This window comes from Panthera uncia, chromosome B1 (assembly GCF_023721935.1).
Source record: "Panthera uncia isolate 11264 chromosome B1, Puncia_PCG_1.0, whole genome shotgun sequence".
Taxonomy (NCBI): Eukaryota; Metazoa; Chordata; class Mammalia; order Carnivora; family Felidae; genus Panthera; species Panthera uncia.
In genome coordinates this window covers 11791453-11819291 of record NC_064811.1, presented here as the reverse complement: position 1 = coordinate 11819291, position 27839 = coordinate 11791453, and the positions used below count along the sequence as shown (strand labels likewise).

At 41.6% G+C, this 27839-nt stretch overlaps 1 protein-coding gene across 4 annotated transcripts in view; it reads left to right on the top strand.

The window, feature by feature from the left end:
- Positions 1-24868, top strand: part of TAPT1 (transmembrane anterior posterior transformation 1) — a 56714-nt gene extending 31846 nt beyond the window's left edge. For all 4 annotated transcript variants that reach the window (XM_049630345.1, XM_049630344.1, XM_049630347.1 and 1 more), the window contains 9 exons: positions 291-388; positions 568-637; positions 1891-1971; positions 10343-10452; positions 11869-11928; positions 12302-12370; positions 17510-17586; positions 21075-21235; positions 24179-24868. In XM_049630345.1, the coding sequence (XP_049486302.1) occupies positions 291-388; positions 568-637; positions 1891-1971; positions 10343-10452; positions 11869-11928; positions 12302-12370; positions 17510-17586; positions 21075-21235; positions 24179-24396 (944 nt within the window). In that variant the 3' untranslated portion in view covers positions 24397-24868. The remainder of the gene's footprint in view (positions 1-290; positions 389-567; positions 638-1890; positions 1972-10342; positions 10453-11868; positions 11929-12301; positions 12371-17509; positions 17587-21074; positions 21236-24178) is intronic.
- The last annotated feature ends 2971 nt before the right edge of the window (positions 24869-27839 follow it).

The window sequence follows — 27839 nt, the reverse complement described above, 5'->3', positions numbered from 1 at the left end:
ATACCAGAAATCCAGAAAGAACCAGACAACCATCTTCCAGGACTCAACGGTCCAAGTGAATGGATGCGCAGAGGCTCATTTCTGCTTTCGTTTCACATGGGTCCCGTACGTCTTACCTGTCAAATTCGTATCACCTATAGCTAATAAGAAAACAAAGCATGAACGCCAAGACTGGATTTAGAAAGCATAACCATGCCCCCCTCCCACATTGTTCACTTTCAAAACTGTATAGTTGTATCTATTGATACGATATGAAAACGGGCTTTTTCCTTGATGTCACTGCCCACTAGTTTTGCATGCAATTCTCATTATGGTTCAAGCAACCACTCTCAACGTGGCTTTTAACTCACACAACAAATCACTGCTCACCATCATGATGTCTAATAATGTAAGTATGAGGTTTCATTTTACATTTTTGAGGTCATACGGCACTTTAGTGGTAATATTCTGGGTGGGACAAAGTTATTTTTTTTCACGTTATCTACTCTCCAGGAAGTTTTATATGTAGCATGTCCATTTTTTCATCTATTATCATGATAAAAGTCATGTTTTTGTTTACTATTGCAGTTTGTTGAAATTAAAGGAAGTGTTTTCAAGAAGTTTGAAAAGAACAATCTTTTTCAAATGTCTAATAGCGGTACGTACTCTTGGCTTCTACAGGCATCTGTATGCAGTATTGTTTCGCAATTCATTCTGAAACTGGGGTGTCACATTGCCTCCAGGTTACGGTTTCCTATATTTAAGCTCTGCTTTCTCTTACTCCCTCAGCATCTGCACCGAGTTTTCTATTCTCTAGGTTATTGTAATCTCAAGATATTTCACATGATAAAGGGTAAAGAATGGCATAGCACCTTACCATACTTTCAGAGTTTCCTCTTCATCCAGAAATTTCTTTGTAACAGATGATATTCCCTTTTATAGATGTGGAAACTAACACAGAAAGTAATTTGACTTCCCCAAGGTCACCCACACGGGCGCTAAGAGCAGAGTTACGACGTAGCCCTCAGATTATCTCTCTGTTCTCAGCTTTTTCAGTTATGCCTTACTGCCTCCTTACTGCCTTGAGAAGCCTGAAGGCACAACATCTATCCCTGGAATTATCTTTCATAGTTAGGAAAATCAAAGGAGCATAGTGGCTTGGATATGAAAGTATAGCCCAGGGAACCCTGGAGGGGTATTCCTGAGACCCTGGAAGAGAGTTCACAAGTCGAGACTGTCTCGTCAAAATATGAACATATGATTTATCTCTCACCACGTTGACATTTTCACTGTGGTAAAAAATGGAGTTGAAAAAGCCCTAAGGAGATGCCACTGCACACACCCCAGAGTGGCTGCTCCTGTGGTGTGACAGTGCCAAATGTCGGCAGGACATGGAGTGATGGGCATTCTCAGGATTTGGTAGTGTGAGTAGAAGACGTTACAATTGCTCTGCAAAAACTTCTGGCAGTTTCTGACACGTTGAAGTATTTGCCTGTCGTGCAACTCAGCAGTGAGAACACATTTTCACAAAAGACTTGTACCAGAAATATGGCGGCTTTATTCATAGCAGCCAGAGACTGGAAACAACCCAAATGTCCATCAGCAAGAAAGCAGATAAACAAACGGTAGTTGAGCCATTCTGTGAAACCTTCCTCAGGTATTAAAAAGAAAAAAAACCACTGATCTGTTCAACCATATACAAAACTGGAATTTCCATACTAGAATTAAGTCAGTGAAAGATGTAAATGCCTTACCAATGTAGCATCATCCTATATATAAAATAGTGTATTTATTTTGCAGACATTTGTACATAATAATACTTTGATCATGTTCCAACTAAAAGAAAATTATACATGCACTATATTACTATTATTTGTATGCAGTGCAGTATTTATGTTAATTTTTTTTCAGATATTAAGGAACGATTCACGAATTATGTGCTTTTGCTAATTGTGTGTCTAAGAAACATGGAGCAGTTTTCTTGGAATCCAGGTATGTAGCTCAACAAATATAGTGCCTTCGAATTTTACTCTTGAACCAAAAATCATTCTTTTACGTGAAATAAGATGAATATTGCAGAGAGCTTCAAAAACATCAGCCGTTCAACTCCTCGGGTATTCAAAATACCTGTTTCAATAGGAGGGATTGAGTATGTTCTCTGAGGTGTGCCAGGATGCCGCGTCATGGGAAGCAGTCTTCGGCCGGCATTCCCTGTGAATCTCACGGCGTCTCTAGGGCGGTGGACTCGGTGGTGAGCAGACCCTGCTGGGCGGACCCTGCTGGGCACTGCGGCCTCTTTGTTTATTTATTTAACATGCTGGCGTTATCTAAACATAGCTCTTTTCCATTTACAGGGTTCACCAGAAAAACTTTTGTTCTTTATTAACATTTGTCTCTTACTCGTTCACTGCCTATTAATCGGCATTTTGAATAAGGATAAATTGAAGAAATATAATGTAAGGCAGTAAATTTGGTTACTTACACACCTTAAATCAGGGTTAACAGGAAGTTGTGAAAATTCTATGAATTTGGGGGGTACCTGCGTATCTCGGTCGGTTGAGCATCCGACTCTTGATTTCGGCTCAGGTCGTGATCCCAGGGTTGTGGATGGAGCCTCATGTCAGGCTCTGCACTGGGTGTGGAGCCTGCCTAAAATTCTCACTCTCAGCGGGGAGTGGATAGAAGCCAGAGACAGAGGAGTGGTGCGCGATTGCTGATCGGGGAGAACAGACTTTCGATACTAGAGACTGGGTAGCTGGGTGACGCCATTTTCACCCCATCTGCACATGCGCATACACACCTACAAGTGCCACGACATCCACCTCAGTAGGCTAAGCAGCGCCATCTACAGCGCCGTTACACTAAGCCCCACCCAACTGAGCCACCCTTGCTCTTCAGGAACACCATTAGTCTCTCCACCTGCTTAGTTTATGGACTATAAAGTGCTTCAGAGTTTGACTTCTAGGGGAAAATGTTGTAATTTCAGTCGTATTGCAGTCTGTTCACTAGTATTCAATTTACTTTTTTTCTTTTTTGTTGCTTCTTGAATACAGAGAGAAAAAATTTATTTTCAAGTTTTTAAAATATTTTTCTTTAATTTTTTCTATATTTTTTATTATTTATAAATTTTTCAAATTCTATTTTACTTCCATCATTTCATTTTATTCTGTTTCACTGTATGCATTTTTCAAATTTTCAAACGTTTTCCTTTTTTCTTTCTTTTTTTTTTTTTTGTTACCTTTTTTCTTTAATCTATCAAGCTCTTTTCAACAACCAGACCAAAACACACCTAGGATCTAGCATCATTTATTTGATTTTTTGTGGTTGTTTTTAATTTTTTTATTTTAATTTTTTTTACCTTCTTAATTCCTTTTCTTTCTCCAAAATGACAAAATGAAGGAATTCACCCTGAAAGAAATAGCAGGAAGAAATGACCACCAGGGACTTAATCAACACAGATATAAGCAAGATGTCTGAACCAGAATTTAGAATCACGATAATAAGAATACTAGCTGGGGTTGAAAATAGATAAGAATCCCTTTCTGAGGAGATAAAAGAAGTAAAACCTAGTCAGGATGAAATAAAAAATGTTGTAATGAGCGGCAATCTTGAATGGATTCCGTGGCGGCAAGGATGGATGAAGCAGAGCAGAGACTCAGCAATATAGAGGACAAATTTATGGACAAAAATGAAGCAGAAAAAAAGAGGGAGACTAAGGCAAAAGAGCACAATTTAAGAATTAGAGAAATCAGTGACTCATTAAAAAGGAACAACATCAGAATCATAGGGGTCCCAGAAGAGGAAGAGAGAGCAATAGGGGCAGAACGGTTATGTGAGCAAATCATAGCGGAAAACTTTCCTAACCTGGGGAAAGACACAGACATCAAAACTCAGGAAGCACAGAGGACTCCCATTAGATTCAACAAAAACTGACCATCAATAAGGCGTACCATAGTCAAATTCACAAAATACTCAGGCAGGGAGAGAATCATGAAAGCAGCAAGGGAAAAAAAGTCCTTATCATGCAAGGGAAGACAGATCAGGTTTGCAGCAGACCTATCCACAGAAACTTGGCAGGCCAGAAAGGAGTGGCAGGATATATTCAATGTGCTGAATCAGAAAAATCGGCCAAGAATTCTTTATCCAGCAATGCTGTCTTTCAAAATAGAAGGAGAGATAAAAAGTTTCCCAGACAAACAAAAATTAAAGGAGTTTGTTACCACTGAACCGCCCTACCAGAAATTTTAAGGGGGACTCTCTGAGAGGAGAAGAGACGAAAAAAAGAGAGAAAGAAAAAAGACCAAAAGCAACAAAGACTAGAAAGGACCAATGAACTCTACCAGAAACTCCGTTCTACAGGCAACATTATGGCAGTAAATTCATATCTTTCAGTACTCACTCTAAACATCAGTAGACTAAATGCTCCAATCAAAAGACATAGGGTAACAGAATGGATAAGAAAACAAGATCCATCAATATGCTGTTTACAAGAGACCCACTTTAGACCTAAATACACCTTCAGATTGATAATAAGGGGATGGAGAGCCATCATGCTAATGGTCAACGAAAGAAAGCCGGAGTAGCCATAGTTATATGAGACAATCCAGGCTTTAAAATAAAGACTGTATCAAGAGATGAAGGGCATTATATCATAACTAAGAGGTCTATCCACCAAGAAGACCTAACAATTGTAAGCACTTATGCTTCAAATGTGAGAGCACCCAAATATATAAATCAATTAATCACAAACATAAAGAAACTCATCGATAGTAATACCATAATAGTAGGGGACTTCAACACCCCACTCACAGTAATGGACAGATCATCTGGAAAGAAAATCAACAAGAAATCAATGGCTTTGAATGACACACTGGACCAGATGGACTTAACAAGATATATTGAGAACATTTCATCCTAAAGCAGCAGAATTCACATTCTTCTCCAGTGCACTTGGAACATTCTCCAGAGTAGGTCACATTCTGGGGCACAAATCAGCCTTCAACAAGTACAAAAAGATCAAGATCATACCGTGCATAGTTTTAGACCACAATGCTATGAAACTCAAAATCAACCACAAGAAAAAATTTGGAAAGATAACAAATATTTGTAGACTAAAAAACATCCTACTGAAGAATGAATGGGCTAACCAAGAAGTGAAGAGGAAATTGAAAAGTACATGGACGCCAATGAAAATGATAACACCACAGCCCAAAACCTCGGAGACACAGCATAAGAGGTCATAAGAGGGAAGTATATGCAATCCAGGCCTTCCTAAAGAAGGAAGAAAGATCTCAGATACACAACCTTACCTTACACCTTAAAGAACTGGAAAAGGAACAGCAATTAAAACCTGAAACCAGCAGAAGACAGGAAATAATAAAGATTAGAGCAGAAATCAGTACTATCGAAACCAAACAAACAGTAGAACAGATCAAGGAAACCAGAATCTGGTTCTTGGAAAGAGTTAACAAAATTGATAAACCCCTAGCCAGTTTTATCAAAAAGAAAAAGGAAAGGACCCAAATAAATAAAATCAAGAATGAAAGAGGAGGGATCACAACCAACACAGCAAAAATACAAACAATAATAGAATATTATGAACAATTATATGCCAATAAAATGGGCAATCTGGAAGAAATGGACAAATTCGTAGAAACATATACACTATCAAAACTGAAACAGGAAGAAATAGAAAATTTGAACAGACCCACAACCAGTAAAGAAATCAAATCAGTAATCAAAAATCTCCCAAAAGACAAGAGTCCAGGGCCACATGGTTTTCCAGGGGAATTCTACCAAACATTTTAGCAAGAGTTAGCACCTATTCTCTTGAAACTGTTCCAAAAAATAGAAATGGAAGGAAAACATCTAAACTCTTACTATGAAGCCAGCATTACCTTGATTTCAAAACCAGACAGAGACCACACTAAAAAGGAGAACTACAGACCAATTTCCGGGATGAACATGGATGCAAAAATCCTCAACAAGATATTAGCCAGCCGGATCCAACAATGCATTAAAAAATTATTCACCACCAGCAAGTGGGATTTATACCTGGGATGCAGGGCTGGTTCAATATCCACAAAACAATTAACATGATTCATCACATCAATAAAACAAAGGACAAGAACCACATGATACTCTCAATAGATGCAGAGAAAGCATTTGACAAAACACAGCATCCTTTCTTGATAAATACCCTCAAGAAAGTAGGGATAGAAGAATCATACCTCGAGATCATAAAAGCCATATATGAATGACCTAATGCTAAAATCATCCTCAATGGGGAAAAACTGTGAGCTTTCCCGCTAAGATCAGGAACAAGACAGGGATGTCCACTCTTGCCACTGTTATTCAACATAGTATTGGAAGTCTTAGCCTCTGCGATCAGACAACACAAAGAAATAAAAGGCATTCAAATCGGCCAGGAGGAGGTCAAACTTTCACTCTTCGCAGATGACGTGATACTCTATATGGAAAACCCAAAAGATTCCACCAAAAACCTGCTAGAACTGATCCATGAATTCAGCAAAGTTGCAGGATATAAAATCAATGCACAGAAGTCAGTTGCATTCCTATATACCAATAATGAAGCAACAGAAAGAGAAATCAAGGAATCGATCCCATTTACAATTGCACCAAAAACTACAAAATACCTAGGAATAAATCTAACCAAAGAGGTGAAAAATCTATTCTGAAATTATAGAAAGCTTATGAAAGAAATAAGTCACTCACACACGCGCGCGCACACACACACACACACAGGAAAAATATTCCATGCTCCTGGATAGAAAGAACAAATATTGTTAAAATGTCAATACCACCCAAAGCAATCTACATATTCAATGCAATCCCTATCAAAATAACACCAGCATTCTTCACAGAACTAGAACAAACAATCCTAAAATTTGTATGGAACCAGAAAAGACCCCAAATAGCCAAAGCAAGCTTGGAAAAGAAAACCAGAGCAGGAGGCATCACAACCCGGACTTCAAGCTGTACTACAAAGTTGTAATCATCAAGACAGTATGGTACTGGCACAAGAACAGACACTCAGATCAATGGAACAGAATAGAGAACCAGAAATGGACCCACAAACATATGGCCAACTAGTCTTTGACAAAGCAGGAAAGAATATCCAATGGAATAAAGACAGTGTCTTCAGCAAGTGGTTCTGGGAAAACTGGACAGCGACATGCAGAAGAATGAACCTGGACCACTTTCTTACACCATACCCAAAAATAAACTCAAAATGGATGAAAGACCTCAATGTAAGACAGGAAGCCATCAAGATCCTCGAGGAGAAAGCAGGCAAAAACCTCTTTGATCTTGGCCGCAGCAATTTCTTCCTCAACACATCTCCAGAGGCAAGGGAAACAAAAGCAAAAATGAACTATTGGGACCTCCTCAAAATAAAAAGCTTCTGCACAGCGAAGGAAATAATCAGGAAAAATAAAAGGCAACCAACGAAGTGGGAGAAGATATTTGCAAACGACATATCAGATAAAGGGCTAGTATCCAGACTCTTTAAAGAACTTATCAAACTCAACATCCAAAAAACAAATAATCCAGTCAAGAAATAGGTAAAAGACATGAATAGACACTTCTCCAAAGAAGACATCCAGATGGCCAACCGACACATGAAAAAATGCTCTACATCACTCATCATCAGGGAAAAACAAATCAAAACCACAGTGAGATACCACCTCACACCTGTCAGAATGGCTAACATTTACAACTCAGGCAACAACAGATGCTGGCGAGGATGTGGAGAAAGAGGATCTCTTTTCCCTTGTTGGTGGGAATGCAAACTGTTGCAGCCACTCTGGAAAACTGTGTGGAGGTCCCTCAAGAAATGAAAAATAGAACTACCCTACGACCCAGCAATTGCACTACTAGGTAATTCATCCAAGGGGTACAGGTGTGCTGTTTCGAAGGGACACATGCACCCCCATGTTTATAGCAGCACTATCAACAATAGCCAAAGTATGGAAAGAGCTCAAATGTCCATCGATGGATGAATGGATAAAGAAGATGTGGTATACATATACAGTGAAGTATTAGCAATCAAAAAGAATGAAATCTTGCCATTTGCAACTACGTGGGTGGAACTGGAGGGTATCATGCTAAGTGAAGTTAGAGAAAGACAAATATATGACTTCACTCATACGAGGACTTTAGGATACAAAACAGATGAACGTAAGGGAAGGGAAGCAAAAATAATATAAAAAACAGGGAGGGGGACAAAACATAAGAGACTCTTAAATATGGAGAACAAATAGAGCATTACTAGAGGCGTTGTGGGAGAGGCGATGGGCTAAATGGGCAACGGACATTAAGGAATCTATTCCTGAAATCGTTGTTGCACTATATGCTAACTATCCTGGATGTAAATTTAAAAAAATAAATTAAAAAAATTCTCCCTCACTCTCTCCCTCTGCTCCTTTCCCCCCACTAACATGCACCCTCTGTCTCTCTAAAATAAAATAAGATTCTGTGGATTTTCATCATCCATTCATAAGGCAGACATTTACATAAGGCTGGGCACTGTGGCCCGCATAGACAGTACTAAGATATGTGTAGGACTCTCAGGCTAATAGTGAAAATAGGTAGTTAAACACAGTCTGGTAATGCTGAAGTGAGCTTGGTGGGGAAAGGATCATGTGCTCAGGTGTCTCAAGTAATTAAGAGTTTTTTGTTTTTTTTATTTCTGACATTTTTATACAACCTTGTTCTTAAGGAACAAGCTTATTTTTTGCATTTTATTCATTACCTTCAATGCGATACACTTTCCAGGCTTTTAATAACTTCTTGTTAATTTATTTTGATTCATTGCTAGTCTAGTCTTTGGGTACCTGTGAGAAACCAGAAACAGATGTTAAGTGAGATATATGATCTTGGAAATACATTTCCAGAAGTAATTTTCTTGTGGAAAGCATAAGATGAAATATATCTTACAGTGGCTTGCGTTCCTGTCTGAATAGATCCAAAGTCTGCCTGAGTTGTGGCAGCAAAGCCGTGCTCCACACACTGGGATTTTCTCTGTGTAGCTGCGTTCTTGGTTTACAGCTACGGCAGCTAATATGGTGTCTGCATGAGGCTGGGTAGAGGGCATGTGTGGCTGGTCTCAGCAGAGCCCACGTGGGATCAGAAGTCTTGAGGCAAGCTGTTGTGCCAAAGGACAGTAGTCCTAAGCCTGCTGACAGCTGGAGGTTTGAAGTCCTATTCTCATTTGTCCTGGGACTTTCAGCAAATTGCTTGGGTCTTCTTTATTACTGCTATGGCGGTGTGATGAAAGGAGCACTTAATGTTGGTGAGTCATCATTCCTTCACTCTCTCTTTAGTTTCTTTTTTTTAATTTCTTTTCTTAAAAAATGCCATTTACGGAAGCTTCCTGTAAGCCTGCAAGATCATGAATAACATAAGAGTAATGCTAGCTGTTTTGTGTGCCAGGCACTTTGCGCTGTCCGTCTTTATTCTCATAGTGGTGAAATACAGATGCTTTTTATTTTGTAGATTAGGAAACTGAAACTTAGGTCATGAAGAAACTTGCCAAAAGTCATGTAGCTAGTTAGTGTCAGAATTTGACGTGGAAAAAAGTTTCCTGATTCCCAAAACCTCAACGCAATGCCAGACCCACTAAAACCGTCAGCTCGGATGGCCTGAGCTGTATTCTCTCCACCCTGCCCTCCAGTGCCCAGATCCCAAACGGCCTAGGACCTTGTTGACATTTCTAACCTTTTTCTTGCTCTGTCACACTCTCACATCCTTCTTCAGGGTCTTAGGAGGTTATTTGTTTGCATTTTTTTTTTATCAGGTGCTTGGTACTGAATTGTCATCTTAACAAATAATGGTAAAGGTGCGCAAACTTGACAGACTGCATCTGTGGGATACTGAAATAAATGATCAAAATCTTTGCATCTTAGGGAGCAAAGAGAGGAAGATCGTTCCATTGACTCCAGCACGTGTCCCAACTAGCTATTTACTAGCATACTAAGCAGCTATAGAATTAAAGGGTTTTATAACAAGCCTGCTCAATTAGTCGTCCTACCAGCGTGTTAGCTGTGTGAAGGAATTCAGGGGCTCCACTCACCTCTGTGACCTGCCCGTCAAGGGCTTGGCACAGAGAAAATACAAAATAGGTTATCTATTGAGTGTATTATCCTTTAACTTGATAAAATAGAGGTTTTTTGATAATTAATTGAATGCTAGTTTTGCCTCGGTTGTCATTTATTGGCAGCATTATAGTTGAGCCATGTGGAGATTGCAGATTTCTGTAGCTGCCTGTGTGATACTATTATGGTACATGATACCCCTTTCCTATGAAGACATTCAACTGTCTCTTTTTCCCTGCACTTTCTAGATCACCTCTGGGTGTTGTTTCCAGATGTCTGTATGGTGATTGCATCAGAAACTGCTGTGGATATTGTAAAACATGCTTTTATCACCAAGTTCAATGACATTACTGCAGATGTATGTATTTTAATAAGCAATTCAGTGTTTAATGTTGACTGCTGCTGCTTAATATTATGAAGTTGTAAAATGACGAGTCCAGGTTTACTGCGTTTATAAAGATAAGAGTACTACTACTTTAAATTTAGAATTATAATTTTCAATTTCTAAAAATTATAGTACAGAAAGTATACTATTTCAATGTTGAACAGTCCTGTTCCATACTTTTGGGTGGGACTATAGTTCGGCCAATAGTTCAGGTCAGAGTAGAGTGTCACTGACTCAGAATCATTATAAACTGTTAATAGCATCATAATTTGTTTACTTAAACTTATACAAATCCCATTGTTTCTATTTAAGCATTAGACTATCAAAACTGTTCCCTCTGGGTAGGTTTTTTTTTAAGTATTTTATATTTAAAAATAGATTTTTTTTCTGTGATTATGGATTTCTGAAAAGTTCTAGAAAACAAGAGCCTTATACTTTTTGGTGAAAGCATTCGAGAGATTTGTTTTGTGTTTCAGCCAGCTGTTCTGTGGAGTTTCCAGAAATAGACATGTGCTGTAGGCTCAGGGTACAAAACCATGGGAGTTCCTAGCATCTTCCCCATTCCTGCCTCAGGCCCAAAATAAACATTAATTTCATCAGTTTCCTACATTTTATTTGGTTTATACTTTGTCTTGTTATAGTACTGTCTCAGAAGGTACTATTTCAGAAATCTAATGTGGTTGCAACTGCTACTGTGTGATGATTTGATATATATTTAAATAAGATTTTGTATTCTTTTGTAAAGCAGTGATCGAGTCATTTCACTGTTTACTCTCTTGGCTTCCTCAGTACAGAATGGAATCATCTTCTCAGCATCTGAGGTCAAAATTAATAAACTTGATTCAGTGCAGTTTTTAGTGAAATGACAGTTTACAGTCCCTTCATAACTTCTGTGTTCTCTCAGTTTTATATCTTGCAGAGCATCCATTTTTTGAAGAAGGCATCATTATCGTTATATATAGACAGTCTATGTACGTGTGTGTATATATATATATATATATATATATAGACAGTCAATAATTTTTTAAACTTTTGACTTAAAATGTCAAATTTTATATATATATATAAAAATATATATATATATATATATATATTATACTACTTAAAATAGCCCCTCTTCCCCCAATTCTAAACTCTCAGTGTCATAATCATTGACTATTGCTCTTTGAAGGGAAATCTTTGAAAGGCTCATAAACATAACAGATGGGGGAATTAGGACTATTTTACCCTTACTCTAGGAAGATAGAGAAACACTACCCAGATGTCTGCTTGGTGATCAGCACCTTTTTCCCGGTTAATTATTAAACATTTTCATCTACAAAGTCTGAATCTGCGCACATTGTATATTTGCACTATATTACTTAATATATCACTTTTATTTGTCTTTAGGTCTACAGTGAATATAGAGCCAGCCTTGCTTTTGACCTTGTTAGCAGCCGACAGAAAAATGTGAGCATTATAACAGAGACATAGTCTGAAATTAACAGTGGTTTAATTTAGCATGGAATATTGGTTAAGGGAAAGGTCCATAAATTTCAACTTCCTCTTAATCTCTGTTCTCTACACTGTGTTTAGTAAAATAATAATAGTCCTTAATATTAAGCAGGGTAAGATTTCTGTAGTATTGTAATAGTTATACAACTTTGGATTTAAAACTTCTTATGAACATTTAGATAATGTTCACAGTATTTTACTCAATTACTTAATAATAGGTGCCGGCTTCTGTTTTTGTGCATAGTCTTGCCTGTTGAGAACATTTGCTGTTGATGAGTGGAAGCGAACTTTTTAAATGCCATAATCCTTCTCTGTTTTCTCTGTCCAGGCGTATACTGATTACAGTGACTCTGTGGCACGGAGGATGGGGTTCATTCCTCTCCCACTAGCTGTTTTAGTAAGTTCATACTTTTTTCCCTTTTTTTATGATGAGAGAGCCACCATTACAGAATACTAATAAGTGGATTATCATTAAGTTTATTTCAGAAGGACATGATATAAAATGGGAAGGAAATTTTAAGTTGTGGCATTATGTTTTTGGATTTTGAACTGTCCAGTAGATAATTTTAACAAAACATTTTATGTAATGGCTTTGCTAGCAATGGGAGTACTCATTTTTACTTACTCATTTGGCAAAGATTTTTCGTTTTGAATGGAGATGCCTAGTGGTAGGCATTGGCATGGCCACTGTAGCATGTATTAGCGGAAGTATAAGAAGTCGATCCAACATTTCTAACAGGCAGTTTAACAGCATAATGCTTTGATGCAGCAATTCCAGTTCTAGGAATCTATCCTAAGAAAGTAGTTATAAAAGGCACATGATGGTTTATAGGCAAGATTATGCATTGCAGTGGCATTTATAGTAGTAAAATTTTGGAAAGAAATGAAATAAGTTAAATAAATTATGGTATGCTCAAATGAAGAAGTAGTCTTTATCCATTATAGTCATTACTTTTTAAAATTTTTCCAAAGTTTTTACAATGAAAATTTTTACTGTTATACCCAGAAAATATCATATATATATATTTTTTTTCTTTTTTTTTTAAGTAATAGCACTGAAATGTATTAGATCAATCCAAGATAATGTCACCAACCTTGAATAATCTAATGAATTGCTCAGAACAGCCTTGTAGAAAGTTACTAGCCACATCGGGCTGTAATAATATTAATTAAGAAGATTTGCTGGCTGCACCTGTATTTGATTATATTCCTTGTTGGCTACCTAGTCTCACATCAAAACAAATGCAACCATCTTTTTGCCAAAGGACATCTAGAATTCTCCTGTAGATGCAAAGTGTCATGGAAGTCAGCTAAGAGATGTAAAAAGCAATTGTAAGTGATACCAACTATTTTAGACCAGTTTGCCTGACCTTTTTTTAGAGGACAGGAGACTGATAAATTTAATGTTATGTATATTTCATTGTAACTATCCAGACAGCCACATCCTAAATGTTTTCAATTCTGTTAGTAACTTGTTTATTATATAATAATATAGCTTTATTTTGTTTGGGAAGAGAAACTCCTAGAATTTTGGAAAAACAGGATATTTTAAAGAGTAAAATTCTTTAAAGTATAAGAGATTGATAAAATACTAAATTTTTCTACATTTATTTCCTACAACTGGAATCATGATACATGTAGTATAAGGGTAAACCTAGGTTGCCTGATTTTTTTGTTTCTTTTAAGGATTGGTTAAGTGATTGGATTTAAATGTGGCCCTTCTTTGCAAATAATAATTGACTATCTAGTAACTTATTTGCCAGAAAACTCTATTCATAATTAATATAGATTTTTTTAATTTAGTATTTTTAAATTTTTCTCCAGCCTTTATTTTATTCCTTAAATGAGTTTTTATGGTTGTTATACCAAAAGATTTAAGTTTAACTAATAATTGATCAACGAAATGCTTGGGGGGGGTATTTTCAGACGGGGTTATGCTGTTATGCAGGAATCCAGAGGGTTTTCTCCTCCAGCGCTTTTCTCACAGAGCTCCAGAGTGAGCCAGTAGCTTTGGCAGATAGCTAGGAGCCTTGAGGAATATTCCAGGGCCTCAGCAATCCCACACATTCTTTAACTGAGGCCCACGAGTGACAAAATTTCTCTCTAAATGCTACCTTATGTCCTAAAATGCATTTGTGTCCAGGAGAAGTAAAAGAAATTATTTATTAACGTCTTTTTTTTTTTTTTGCAAGTAAATTTCTTTATTTATAGTAACTGCTTTTGAAGTCTCATTTAGGCACTGTGTGGCTTCATGCATATTTTTTTTTAATATGAAATTTATTGTCAAATTCGTTTCCACACAACACCCAGTGCTCATCCCAACAGGTGCCCTCCTCCATGCCCATCACCCACCCTCCCCTCCCTCCCACACCCCATCAACCCTCAGCTTGTTCTCAGTTTTTAAGAGTCTCTTATGGTTTGCCTCCCTCCCTTTTTTTTTCCCTTCCCCTCCCCCATGGGTTTCTGTTAAGTTTCTCAGGACCCACATAAGAGTGAAAACATATGGTATCTTTCTCTGTATGACTTATTTCACTTAGCATAACACCCTCCAGTTCCATCCACGTTGCTACAAAAGGCCATAGTTCATTCTTTCTCATTGCCACGTAGTATTCCATTGTGTATATGAACCACAATTTCTTTATCCATTCATCAGCTGATGGACATTGAGGCTCTTTCCCTAATTTGGCTATTGTTGAAAGTGCTGCTATAAACATTGGGGTACGAGTGCCGCTATGCATTAGCACTCCGGTATCCCTTGGGTAAATTCCTAGCAGTGCTACTGCTGGGTCATCGGGTAGATCTATCCTTAATTTTTTGCGGAACTTCCACAGTGTTTTCCAGAGCGGCTGCACCAGTCTGCATTCCCACCAACAGTGCAAGAGGGTTCCCGTTTCTCCGCATCCCCGCCAGCATCTATAGTCTCCTGATTTGTTCATTTTGGCCACTCTGACTGGCGTGAGGTGGTATCTGAGTGTGGTTTTGATTTGTATTTCCCTGATGAGGAGCGACGTTGAGCATCTTTTCATGTGCCTGTTGGCCATCTGGATGTCTTCTTTAGAGAAGTGTCTATTCATGTTTTCTGCCCATTTCTTCACTGGGTTATTTGTTTTTCGGGTGTGGAGTTTGGTGAGCTCTTTATAGATTTTGGATACTAGCCCTTTGTCCGATATGTCATTTGCAAATATCTTTTCCTATTCCGTTGGTTGCCTTTTAGTGTTGTTGATTGTTCCCTTTGCTGTGCAGAAGCTTTTTATCTTCATGAGGTCCCAATAGTTCACTTTTGCTTTTAATTCTCTTGCCTTTGGGATGTGTCAAGTAAGAAATTGCTGAGGCTGAGGTCAGAGAGGTTTTTTCCTGCTTTCTCCTCTAGGCTTTTGATGGTTTCCTGTTTCACATTCAGGTCCTTTTTCCATTTTGAGGGTTTTTTTTGTGAATGGTGTAAGAAAGTGGTCTAGTTTCATCCTTCTGCATGTTGCTGTCCAGTTCTCCCAGCACCGTTTGTTAAAGAGCCTGTCTTTTTTCCATTGGATATTCTTTCCTGCTTTGTCAAAGATTAGTTGGCCATACTTTTGTGGGTCCAGTTCTGGAGTCTCTATTCTATTCCATTGGTCTATGTGTCTGTTTTGTGCCAATACCATGCTGTCTTGATGATTACAGCTTTGTAGTAGAGGCTAAAGTCTGGGATTGTGATAATATCACAATGGGGAAAAACTGAGAGCTTTCCCCCTGAGATCAGGAACATGACAGGGATGTCCACTCTCACCACTGTTGTTTAACATAGTGTTGGAAGTTCTAGCATCAGAAATCAGACAACAAAAGGAAATCAAAGGCATCAAAATTGGCAAAGATGAAGTCAAGCTTTCACTTTTTGCAGATGACATACATGGAAAACCCGATACTCCACACCAAAAGTCTGCTAGAACTGTTATGTGAATTCAGCAAAGTCACAGGATACAAAATCAATGTACAGAAATCAGTTGCATTCTTATACACTAATAATGAAGCAACAGAAAGGCAAAGAAACTGATCCCATTCACAATTGCACCAAGAATCATAAAATACCTAGGAATAAACCTAACCAAACATGTAAAAGATCTGTATGCTGAAACTATAGAAAGCTTATGAAGGAAATTGAAAAAGATGTGAAGAAACAGAAAAACATTCCATGCTCATGGACTGGAAGAATAAATATTGTTCAAATGTCAATACTGCCCAAAGCTATCTACACATTCAATGCAATCCCAATCACAATTGCACCAGCATTCTTCTCGAAGCTAGAACAAGCAATCCTAAAATTTGTATGGAACCACAAAAGACCCCAAATAGACAAAGTAATATCATATTAAGGTCTTATGGAAACTAAACTTTAGACCTATGTATCTTAAAATTACCTAAGAATATATTAAATAAAAATGAAATTACTTAAGCCTTGAATGGGGCAGATGGCTTGCCTTCCGTATTCATGAGTCAAATCCTAGAGCCATCTTAACTTCCATCCCAAGTGTGTGTCCAGGGGTTGTCTCCCCGTCACAGCCTGTGTGAGAGATGGAGACTTCCATATCCGTTTTCTCCTAAGGGACCTTCACTGGGCATACTACAGTCCCTTCTGTCTGCACCCAGCTGTTCTTTTACTGAAAGCATTTGTAAATAGTGTTTAAACTGTGTCTTAGGATACTTGTTTAAGACGCTCTAGTAGGCTTGATGATAACTTCACATTGCAGATATCAGTTATTTTCCCTGACTTTTCCATTTCCACGTAGCAGTCCCCCTAGACCCTGATATGTGGGTACATTATGAAGCCTGACCTGGAATGTGTAAATATTTTTTGGTGACAGATCCCACCAGATTTATTCTACACATTTCCAAGGACAGTGCTGTTTAGCCCGTATTTCTCTGAGATAAGGAAGAAAACATGTGTTTAACCATAACTATCCAAAAGAGACAGAAAATGTCCATCCTTTATAATTAATTTTGTAATACTATTCAGTTTTTTTTTGGTAACAGTACAAAACTCCTAAGGCTCCCTTTTCTCTCTCCTCCCTGTAGGTCCCTTTGGGTTCCTAAAAAGAGTCCGTGAAAGACAAAGCAAGAACAAGGGAAATGCCCACCAAGTGGTTCTAGCTCTGGTCGGGGGGATACATGCAGTAGGATGAACCCATTTGTATTTCCCAGAGTGACTTTTCATTTAAAGATCACCTGATTTGCATCTCTGTGAGGTACAACTAAATGTGTCACTCATGAACCTGGACGTAGTGCCCGACTTGACACTCACCAGCAGCTGAACGTGGCACCTTAGGTTTGCCTGAACAGACCCAAATCAGCCGCAGGAGTTGTCACAGGCAGCCAGATTGTATAGGAATTGTCAAAGCTGGAACGACATACTTGGGTTCAGACAGGGGCCACAGGGGTGCACCTAAAGTGTTAAAATCAGCGTGAACAGGTCTTTAAATATTAACTAATAACTCTGTGATTGTGTGTTTTGTGTGTGTGTGTGTGTGTGTGTGTGTGTGTGTTGTTTCGGTTTGTTTCTCACTAGCTCATCAGAGTCGTCACAAGCTCCATTAAAGTGCAAGGAATCCTGTCGTATGCCTGCGTCATACTCTTCTATTTTGGGTAAGATTAACTGTTCTGGAACATGTTTTTTGGTTATAAAGTACAAATACAGGGTGTAATGGACAGTAGTATCAACCACCTCACACTGTAGCCATTCTCACTGTCCCGGGGTCCCCTTAGCAGCACCTGCCTCCAGGTGTGTCTGTGACTTGCTGAGTGAGACTCAGTTAAATGCGCTGCTATTTGGTGCTAGTATGAACAACACTTTAGATTTTATTTTAATCTTTAGCGAAAGGAGTCTGTTAAAGCTCTTTCTGCTTAGGATTTCAGTTGTACACGTATTTCCTCTTACGATAAAATCTGCCATCACAGTCAGACATTCTCCTGTGTTAAAACATCTTTAACTCCGTTAATCCCTGGGGCTCCCCGCAGCGTGGCTTTGCTCAGGTTCTAGGAGGCGGACGCCTCCGCGTGGTTGTCAGGCCTCTGTCCCCGCATTGTCCCAAGCCATATCGTCAGCACCTTGATTCGTGGCTTTGCTCTGACACGAGGCACGTAAGAAACTGCGTTGAGGCAAGGGGTCCGGGGTCTGGATTTCCCCTCAGGTCCTGCCCCTTCTTCATACTGCAGGGACTGACTCCCAGAGTCTGAAGCTCAGGGGACCACACCCCTCTCTCAGTTTTTTGACATTAAAACCCTGAGCTCCTCCTCTGGTCCAGATGCTCATGCAGCCCTCCAGAGTTCTTGGCATTGTGCCTCGTTCCTCGAGTGGTGTTGCTGTCATTGCTCCCATGTTTGTTTAACAGAATATTCTTGTATTTTTCTTGTGACACAACCCAGGAAGTGAAGCATGTGTACACTACACCTAAAAACCTTCGTTTAGTGACTGTTGTGTGTGCGTAATTCACCAAAGTGGACGCGCTTCAATCCACATGACTGAAAAGTGATGACCTTCCCCCATGTTTCTCCCCCGTCTTGTCACTGTTCCCCCCGATAGCCCAGAGAGGCATACCTGCTCACTGATCTTTCCCCTCGACTGATGTGTCCTGATTCGCCTTGGATCAGGGTAGTGCCCGGATGACCCTCTCCTCCTCCAAAATCTTTCCCAAACCACCTTGTCCGTGAAGCCTTCTTTATTCCTTAACTCCACCAAGCCCAGGACTCTCCCTTGAGCACAGACCAGTCAGAATTCAGTTGACCCTCCTGGCACACGGTGCTGTGTCCCCACCCCCACCCCCTCAGTTTCAGCCTCTTTCCCTCCAGGCTTGCTATGGCCAAGCTGCAGAGGGAAGGCTCGCAGCCTCTGCCCTCCTCATCTGGGCAGCACGCCTCAGTCAGAGCCCTCTAGGCGCCAGGTACTGGTCCTGGGGTGGGACCGGTGCCCTGCCTTCATGGCACTGAAACTCTAGTGGAAAAATCAGACAGCACCCAGAAAAGCAAACCACCGTAAGACGACAGTTGGTGGTCGGCATCAGGAAGTACGAAAGAGCAGCGTGAGGAGATGCGGAATGAGGGACACGGCTGCCTACGAGCAGGCGGGGGCCTCCCTGGTGAGCTGGTGTTTTTCAGTGGAGACCAGACAGAGGGAGAGAGAGCCGGAGTGAGGGAGAGAGCCGTGCAGATGCCCGGGAGGATGGCAGACTCACAGAGGGGACGCGGGACAAGTCTGACAGCAGCGGCCGGGAGTGTGGCGGTCCCGACAGGGCACTGAGCGGCGGACCCGGCAGCCCCACCGGGCTTCCAGCTGAGGGAGGGAGGGACCCCGAAGGCTGCCAAGCAGAAGAGCGTGCCAGATCCGGCTGCCACGTGGGGAATGGGCTGGAGCGTGCGTGGCAGGAGAGGCAGACCTTAGGCCCAAGGTGACCGTGGCTGCTGCCACTGAGGTGGTCGCGGCGGAGTGGTAACGATTTGTCCGCTGGCGTGTGTTTGTTTTGACGGTGGAGCCAGACAGGACTTGCTGAGCGGTGATGGGATGTGAGGTGTAAGGGAATAAAAGGAATCCGATGTGATTCCAGAGTTTGGGGCCCAGCAGTCAGGGTAGTAGAATTACCGTGACAAGGGAGCCTGTAAGAGATACACGGGGGTGTGATTTTGTTTTGTTTTCCTTTGGTTTTTTTGGAGGGTTGGATCGGAATCAAGAATTCTGGCTTGGCTTTAGTAAGTTTGGAATCCGGTTAGACTTCCCCAAGGCAGTGTCAGGGAAGGTAGGAGTAAGGAGTTCCTGACAAAGTTGGGCCTGGGGCTGAGCTGGGGAGTGTTCCGCACGTGTAAGTCCTCGGGGCCAAGGATCTGTGTGAGGCCCTCCCTCGTGGTGGCATTCTGAGCTCCTGGACTGGAGAGGCTGCGGACGGTGAAGGAAACCTGTCTGCCCCTTGCTCTGACCCCCTGCCAGGCCCCTTCTTGGCGTCACCCCCACTGACTCGCCACTTCCTGTCATTGCCACGACCTCCCCTCAGCCATAAGAGACAGCAGCTGCCTCTTCACTCGCTGGCAGTGACATCTGTGCTTCTTTGTCATTTGAAGAACGTCACGTGAGCACATATCAGCGCGAAGAGCAGGTTTTCAGATTTTTTTTGTCAGATTTGTATCAAGTACCTGAAAATGCCATGTACATTTTTTGGCCCAGAAATTCCGCTTCAATAATTATAGCTATCTAGGAATTTATCTTAAGGAAATACAGATTTCACCTAAGTTTTCCTAATTAGAAACTTTTAAATAGAAACAAAATATTGGAAATAATCCAAATATCCAAAAGTTAAGGGCTTTTGGGGGCTTTGTTACACGATAACCTAAACAGTGATATTTTAAGGCCATTAAAATAATGTCACTGAGGAACATTAACTGGTAGGGAAAATATTCATAATAATACTAAGAATATTGTTATGTAAAACAACACCAGCATCTAATGAAATAACATTGGTTGACATTTCGGTGTGCCAAGTACTGTTCTGAGCACTTAACTAGAATCATCTCTTACTACTGGGTAAGAAACTCACTCAGGTCCACACGGGTTCTAAGCAGCGCATCAGATTTGAACTCAAGCGCTTGATGCCCAGAATCAGCTCAGCCTCCAACTCCATCCGCTTCTGCCTTGTAAAATAGCCCCAATTTCTGAACAGTGGGAAGGTAAAATTAGTATAAAGTCATAGCAAATACTACCAGGACATAATATACCAAATGTCCCAGTGAGTAGCCCTGGGGCATGGGATTCTAAGTTCTTTTTGGTTCATCTGTATTTACTACACGTACTGGTTTTGCATAAGAGAGTAAATGCTAAATAACTCGGGACCAGGTAAAACTTGTAAGTGGTACAGTTTTTCTCTTGTACTGAGGACTAAGGAATTCACCAAGTGTTTTCCCTTATGGGAAAACAGCCTCAGGAATTCGGGCTTTCACGGGAACCTCGTCCACCCCAGATGCGAGCCTCCGACCCCCAGGCCACGCTCCTACCCAGGCCCCACACCTCCTCGGCAGCTGTGGCGGGATATGGCGTTTGTGGTCATTGAGATGAATTCCAGCTGTGGTTGTTTCTTTCTTTCTGGTTCTAGGTTGATCTCCCTGAAAGTCCTTAATAGCATCGTGCTGTTGGGGAAGTCATGTCAGTATGTGAAGGAGGCCAAAATGGAAGAAAAGTTGTTCAATCCTCCTCCGGCCAGCACATCAGGCAAACCACCCCATAAGTCACAGAACAAATGTAAACCCTCTCAAGGTACGTTCTGTTCCTTTCATCACTGTGTGAATCGTTTTCTACAGAGTTAATGGTCTGAATTCTCCCTAGTGAAGAAATCCCTATTCAGTTGATGTTTGACATTGCTTTCAAGATTTGATTTCACTTTGCTGAGTTGTCTTCAATGCTTCTATTTTAGATCTCGTCGCGGATACACCCCCATGCCGTGCTCTGTTTTTCCATGTGTTCATCATTCAGTAGATGATTTTTGAGCACCTGGTACATGACAGGCTCAGGGGATACATTGGTGGGGAAAACAGAACTGGTTCTGACCGGGAGACAGAGAGAGCCAAGGGGCGGTAGTGCTACAGAGAAAACTCCAGCGGGTCCACCAAGGGGAGTGTGAGCGGGAGTCAGGAGCTCCCCCGGCCAAGGAGACAGAGCCTTCCCGGGCTCAGTGCCAGCAGCCGGTGCGTGTGAGGGCCCGGGGCAGGAACCTGCCGGGCGTGTGGAGGGACAGCAAAGGCCAGGTGGCTGGAGTGGACCCCTGCCATGAGTGAGGGACTGGAGAAGGCATCAGAGAGGCCACCCTGCTGCCTGTTGTGAAGAGCGTGGCTTTTACTGTGGGGAAGGGGCCGTTCCAGGGTTTGGAGCAGAGGAGGGACGTGATCCAGCTGTGAGCTTTGTGGAAAGTAGACTCGGGAAGAGTGAGCCCAGAGGCGGAGGTCAGCAGGGAGACTGCTTGGCTCAGAGCCGGGGTGAGTGGTGTGAGCCAGGAAAGCTGGCCAGATTCTGGAAAGGTCTGGAAGAGCACAGGATTTACTGATGAGTTTTACAGTGTGGGAGAGAAGTGGAGGATTCCAGGGCTGCTGGCCTGGAATGTTTGGAGGAAGAAGCGGGGCCCTGCCGTCAGATTTGTCATTAGATGGCAGTTCCCGGTTCTCGTGGTACCTGTTCATAGGACTTTGCGTTCATTGACTTACCTTTAAATATACGGAGCCACTGTGTGCGGGTGATATGGGATCCTGGAGATACACAGGTAAATAAATCGTGCCGCAGGGCCTCACAGACAGAGGAGATGGTAAGAGTGGATAATCCAGACACGTGAGCGGGTTGGAGACAGGTGTGGAAGGGACAGGACGGGGTCCCTTCCTGGAGGTGGTGAAGCCTGGGCTGAGTTTCGAAGGATGAGAAGTGGGCCCAGGCAAAGATGGGTGGAGAGGGCACTTCAGAAACCTACCGGCCTGAGCCGAGTCTAGAGGCCTGAAAAGCAGCCAGGAACTAGCAGCTCAGTGTTCCCGGTGCGACGTTTGCTGTGGGAAGGGGCCAAGTCCAGGCTGAACGGAGTGCCGTGCTCATGCGTGCTTTCTAGGGAGCCAGGAGGAAAGTGAAATCTTGTCCAACAACCGGAAAATAATGTTCGTCATAACAGAGAGCATGTAAATACTCTTAGTAACACGGGATTGCGTGTGTTTCGACCGGGTCAGTGCCTGCTAGGCACCTTCCGCACATTGACAGATGAGTGTCGGTCATGCAGTCGGGACTCCAGTCTGATGGGGGACGCAGGAGGTGAAACCTTTAAGTGCACACCTCAGTTCGAGGCCATTGGCTCCAGAGCCACGTACTAAGAAGTGCATTTGGGACGAGAGTGTGAGTGTCCATGTAGGGTGTTTTTGGAGGTCAGGAGACCACAGGCCAGACAGACACTGTTGAGGAAGGTGTTGTAAGTCAGGTGGCTCAGGTTCAATTCAAGGATGAAAAGAGGGGCAGCTCTCGAAACAAGTGTCGTGTTCGTCATGTTCTTAAAGAAGCAAAGGACAGCAGTGGGGGTGGGGGCGGCAGGGAGGGCAAGAAAATAGACTCCGTGTTCACGGTCGATCGTGGCGGTGGTTTCTACAGGTGTATGCGTGTGTCCACACCCATCAGATTATTCATCTTAAGTATGTTCAGCTCACGTGCTGTCATTCTTACCTTGATGAAGCTGCTCTCCTAAGGACTGAATGTGTGACGCAGAGATCGGTGGCTGCAGGCCCTGACCGAGCCGTCCCGCAAGCCGGGTTCCAGGACTCCCGTGACCCAGAGTACACATTTGGGTCTTGTCGGTCTGTTTCTCCCTGTTTTGGACTTCCCGCAGGTGGACTGCTGAGTCGAGCGAAATTTTACAGCGCCTCATTCCGCAAATTGCCCACTCTGTAATAAGAACTGACTTCTAATTGACAAGTGACAGGACTAATTTGAATTCTTCTTTGGGTCTTAATGGTGGCAAAATGTTTGATCTTTGTCCTGGGCAGGGGGGACAAAAAAAGGGCTGGTGCCGGTACCCAGGAGAGGTAGGATGTGTTAGAGTCTGCTTCTCCTTGATGTCTTGAGCGTAGGAGCCAGTGGTAACTGTTGAGGCAACAGTCATATTAGGACCTGGTTATGCAGGAGGGAGTTTGTCAGAGAGGAGCTCTGGTACCAAAGTCAGGTGGTGGTATTATTTGTGTGATGCTATCCACATAATGTCCCTCTGTGGAATTTTTTTTTAATAGGGAACTTATTGTCAAATTGATTTCCATACAACACCCAGTGCTCCTCCCAACAGGTGCCCTCCTCAGTGCCCCTCACCCACTTTCCCTCCCCCCACCCCTCCATCAACCCTCAGTTTATTCTCAGTATTTAAGAGTCTCTTAGGGTTTGCCTCCTTCCCTCTCTGTAACTTTTTTTTCCCCCTCTTCTCCTCCCCGCTAGTCTTCTGTTGAGTTTCTCAGGATCCACATAATAGCCCTTCTGTAGAATTTTATTGAGCAGACAGAAATGGCATAGCCGCTGAGTTTCGTAATGAACCACGGCCGCTGACATGCCACGTGCTATTCGGTTGTCACTCGCTCTACCTAGAAGATGAACGGGGCCACCTTTTCTCATTGCCACTCTGTTGGTATGCTTGTATTTATTATAAATTGAGGGGAAATCCTTTTCTAACCAACGGCATCTGTTTTTCCACAGAAGAAAACTTGTCTGCTTCGGTCACCAGCCAGCCTGTTCATCCGAAAGAAAACGTCATACCCTTACTTGTCACAAGCAGTTCTGATCAGTTTCTGACGACTCCAGATGGTGATGAGAAAGACATAACGCAGGAAAGCTCGGAATTAAAGCACAGATCGTCAAAGAAAGATTTGCTGGAGGTAGACAGGTTCACAATCTGTGGAAACCGAATCGACTGAGCTCTGCGGCCAAGTCCTGGGGCGGGAGACGCTCTGCTACTGGGATGGACAGATGCGAAAACTGGCACTTAAATATTTATTTAAAAACTTAAATTATTAATGGAAAGCGAATCTTAATATCTTTCTTCCGGTGACGTGGTCTGGCTGAAGGTCAGGTCACAGAACAGCAGCGACCTCCAGCCTGGACTCTGGAACCTGACGGGTGAGGAGGAGCCCCCGGCTTGGCAGAGGGCAGTCACTTCTGGGCCTCACAGGGGCCACCTCCCAATCACTTTGCCGTATCCGTCCGCGCTTCCAGAACCTCGAATTCTCCCTCGAGGCCTCTTCCATACAAGGATACACCTGGAAAACTGTGAAGCTTCTACCATGACATTACCTTTCCAGCTCATACTGTTTTCACAAACAGGTTTCAGACTTGACTTCATCTGCCAAAGCATTAAAAAAAAAAAAAAAAAAAAAGATTAAAACTTAAGTCAAGATAAATGTTCTTACCACCAGAATAATCCTTGAAGATATATCTGAATTAATCAGAATAAAAGGCTACCTAAAATAATTCATGGTGAATAGTAGCATTTTATAGGAAGAAACCCTAAGCCAGTTTGTTTATTTACAAAATATTCATTAATGAAAGTTATGCATCACAGAGAAAACGTTTCATGATTTTTCAGTTTACTCTTTAAAGCAAAATGTGAGCTGTGTGTTGTTCAATTGCAATGGAGAGAATAGAAATACCCTTACGAAAAGGCACTTTTTATACTGAAAAAGCAGAGCAGTGTTAACTTTCGTGTATAGTTAACCGGTTTCGCTTTAAAACTAATTGCTTCACAAATTGTTACAGTTAAAAGGATCGGATGTTGAGTGGGCCGCAGGACTGTCATTGTATAAAACCCGAAGGTTTTTAAGGTGTCCACTTGAACCGAGTTTTTAAAGTGACAGTTTTAAAGTAAACATTCTAAGCGGTTTGGGCAGCATCTTGCTTGGGCTTAAAAAACGCGTCAGTCTTTCTGACTGGAGTGTCCGTGGAGGTGCCCGAGCTGGGGGTGCCCATGGGCTCGGGGCCTGTGGGCCGCTGTCTGTGTGGGGAGACCTTTGTGTCTGGACGCTGGGAACAGCAGCCAAAGGTGCTTCTTGGTTTTGTTTGAGATCAAGATTCCATTTCTGTTTAGCTGCCAGTTTGTGGCCTACAGCAGAGGACAAGTTATTCCCCACCAGTTTTAGCTCGAGGAACCTTTCTGCATTTTTATAAAAATTTTACAGCGTCTCATTTCAAAATGTCCACATGTTCTACTGTTCACTATCATTTCCTTTGACGTTTTCATTTTGAAGTTCAGCTGTTGTGCTGATATTTCAGGCATGTGACCTGCAGAAAGTAATTTTAGGGGATTTCTCTATTTCCTGGGTGAAATATAAAGCAAGCTTTAACGTTTGGCTTCTTCATGAGAAATATGGAAGTGGATTTTAATGTTTTGCATCAGCTAAGGAAATCTGAAGGTTAATGTTCACATAGGGTAGAAAAGAAAGTCCTACTGAAATACTTCGGTGAAACCAGGAAGTATTTTAAGTTAAAAATGAAAAGACTTTCGTATTATGTTTCAATGAAGCCCCATTTTAGAATTATACTTTTTTTCTATCCCCTCTTCGCCACCAAAAGGAACAGTGTCCATGTGAATGGAATAGTTTGGGGGGGAACTTTGCCAAATGTAGCCCTGATCCGTGCAAGAATATGATTTGGGTATATCCTTCCACTCAGCTTGAATTAGCCTGTTATTATTGTGCTGTCATTTTCGGAAGATTTCATTTCCTTTGCAGGATATATTGGGAGTTGGGAATGATGTTCATTTCTTCTGCTAAAATGGCATTCAATACTAATTTTATAAGTGCATCTTGTGTGAAACTCAATAAATTCAATTTTGTAATCTTTTTTAAAAAGGTCACTGAATTTATTTTAATGAGGTTTGTTGCTATATTTGCTGGCATAAATTTCCCACTCTGTAATAAGAATTTACTTCTAGTTGACAAGTGACAGGACTGTCTAATTTGAATTCTTCTTTTGGTCTTAATGGTGGCAAAATGTTTGATTTTTATGCTGAAAAAAAAAAAAAAAAAGGCTGGTACTTGATCATAGATTGTTTAATATCTCTCAGCCGATGGAGATACTTGCATTTTGCAGGTGTTTTGAATGTCTCACAATGTGTTTTTCACATCTGGGAGTAAAGTTCAAGACAGTACTTTGTTTTTTTTTTTTTTTAAATTAAGACACAACATAGGTCACTCTAATGAGCTTTACCTTTAGAACAGAAGTGGAACAACCAAGGGACATTCAGGAGCTTGTCCAAATTTTCTTTGTGCCTTGCACCTCTGTCCTTTGGCTAGCATTTAGACCTCATACCCATTATCCATGTACTTGGAAGAAATGTCTTCTCATTAGATCCTCCAAAATGTTTCTGCCACCCCTGGTGACTCAGCAGAGGAGGCTGTAGATTCACAAAATAATTTAAAATGGCAACATTTTGATATGTTTCAGGTTCATTTATCTATTCTTTCAACAGAGATTTATCCATACCTTCTATGTATCAGGGACTGTTCTAGATGCTGGGATCAGCCCTGAGCAAAGCTCTTGCCCTTCTGGGAAAGGGTGAGAGCAAACGCGTCAGCGGGATAACGTCTGCTGGAGACACACGGCCTAGTGACCAGGGAGAGGATCTTTCAGGTTTATCTCAGGTCTAAAACAAATCTAGTTGTTTAACACTTCATAGCAGTCTGACTTGTTTTCCTATTGGTGTAAAGTAAGAGAATTATGTACGGTTTCACAGTACTTCTATAAAACAAGAAAATACTTCTTTTTTTTTTTTTTTTTTTTTTTTTTTTTTTTTTAATACTGAAGACTGCCAATTGTCCATCAGAATCTGTTCTCCATGGACACAGAGTTACAGCTGGGCACGTAGCTGGCGGCAGTTGGGGACTACAATCCCAAGTCCTTCTTGCTGTTACTTGGGGCCTAGTGGCGTTCTCACCAAGGGATGTAAGTCAAGGGATATGTGCCATTATGGACTCCCCTCCACCTTCTCTTCCCTTCCCACCGACTGGAACCCAGAGAAGGTGTGACTTTGCCCCAACCAAGCAGGTCAACACGGTGCTCACACGACGACAGAGCCACGGGAGAGACGGATTCCGGGCCCCTGAATGCCTCTGTGGAGTAGAGCCGCCTGTCCACTAGGAACACTCAGACCGTACATGAGAGAGAAATAAATGCCTTTGTTCCTAAGCCACTGAATCCAGAAGGTCAATGTCACAGCCCAAATTAACACACTAAGAAATCTGGAAGGGTCTATTTAGAGATCTTTACACAAATGGAGTGAGGTCTAAGACCTCGAAAACACACACTTCGAAAACACTCTGGATTCTCGTATGTACTGTTGTTTGTAGGGAAAAGATAAAGATGA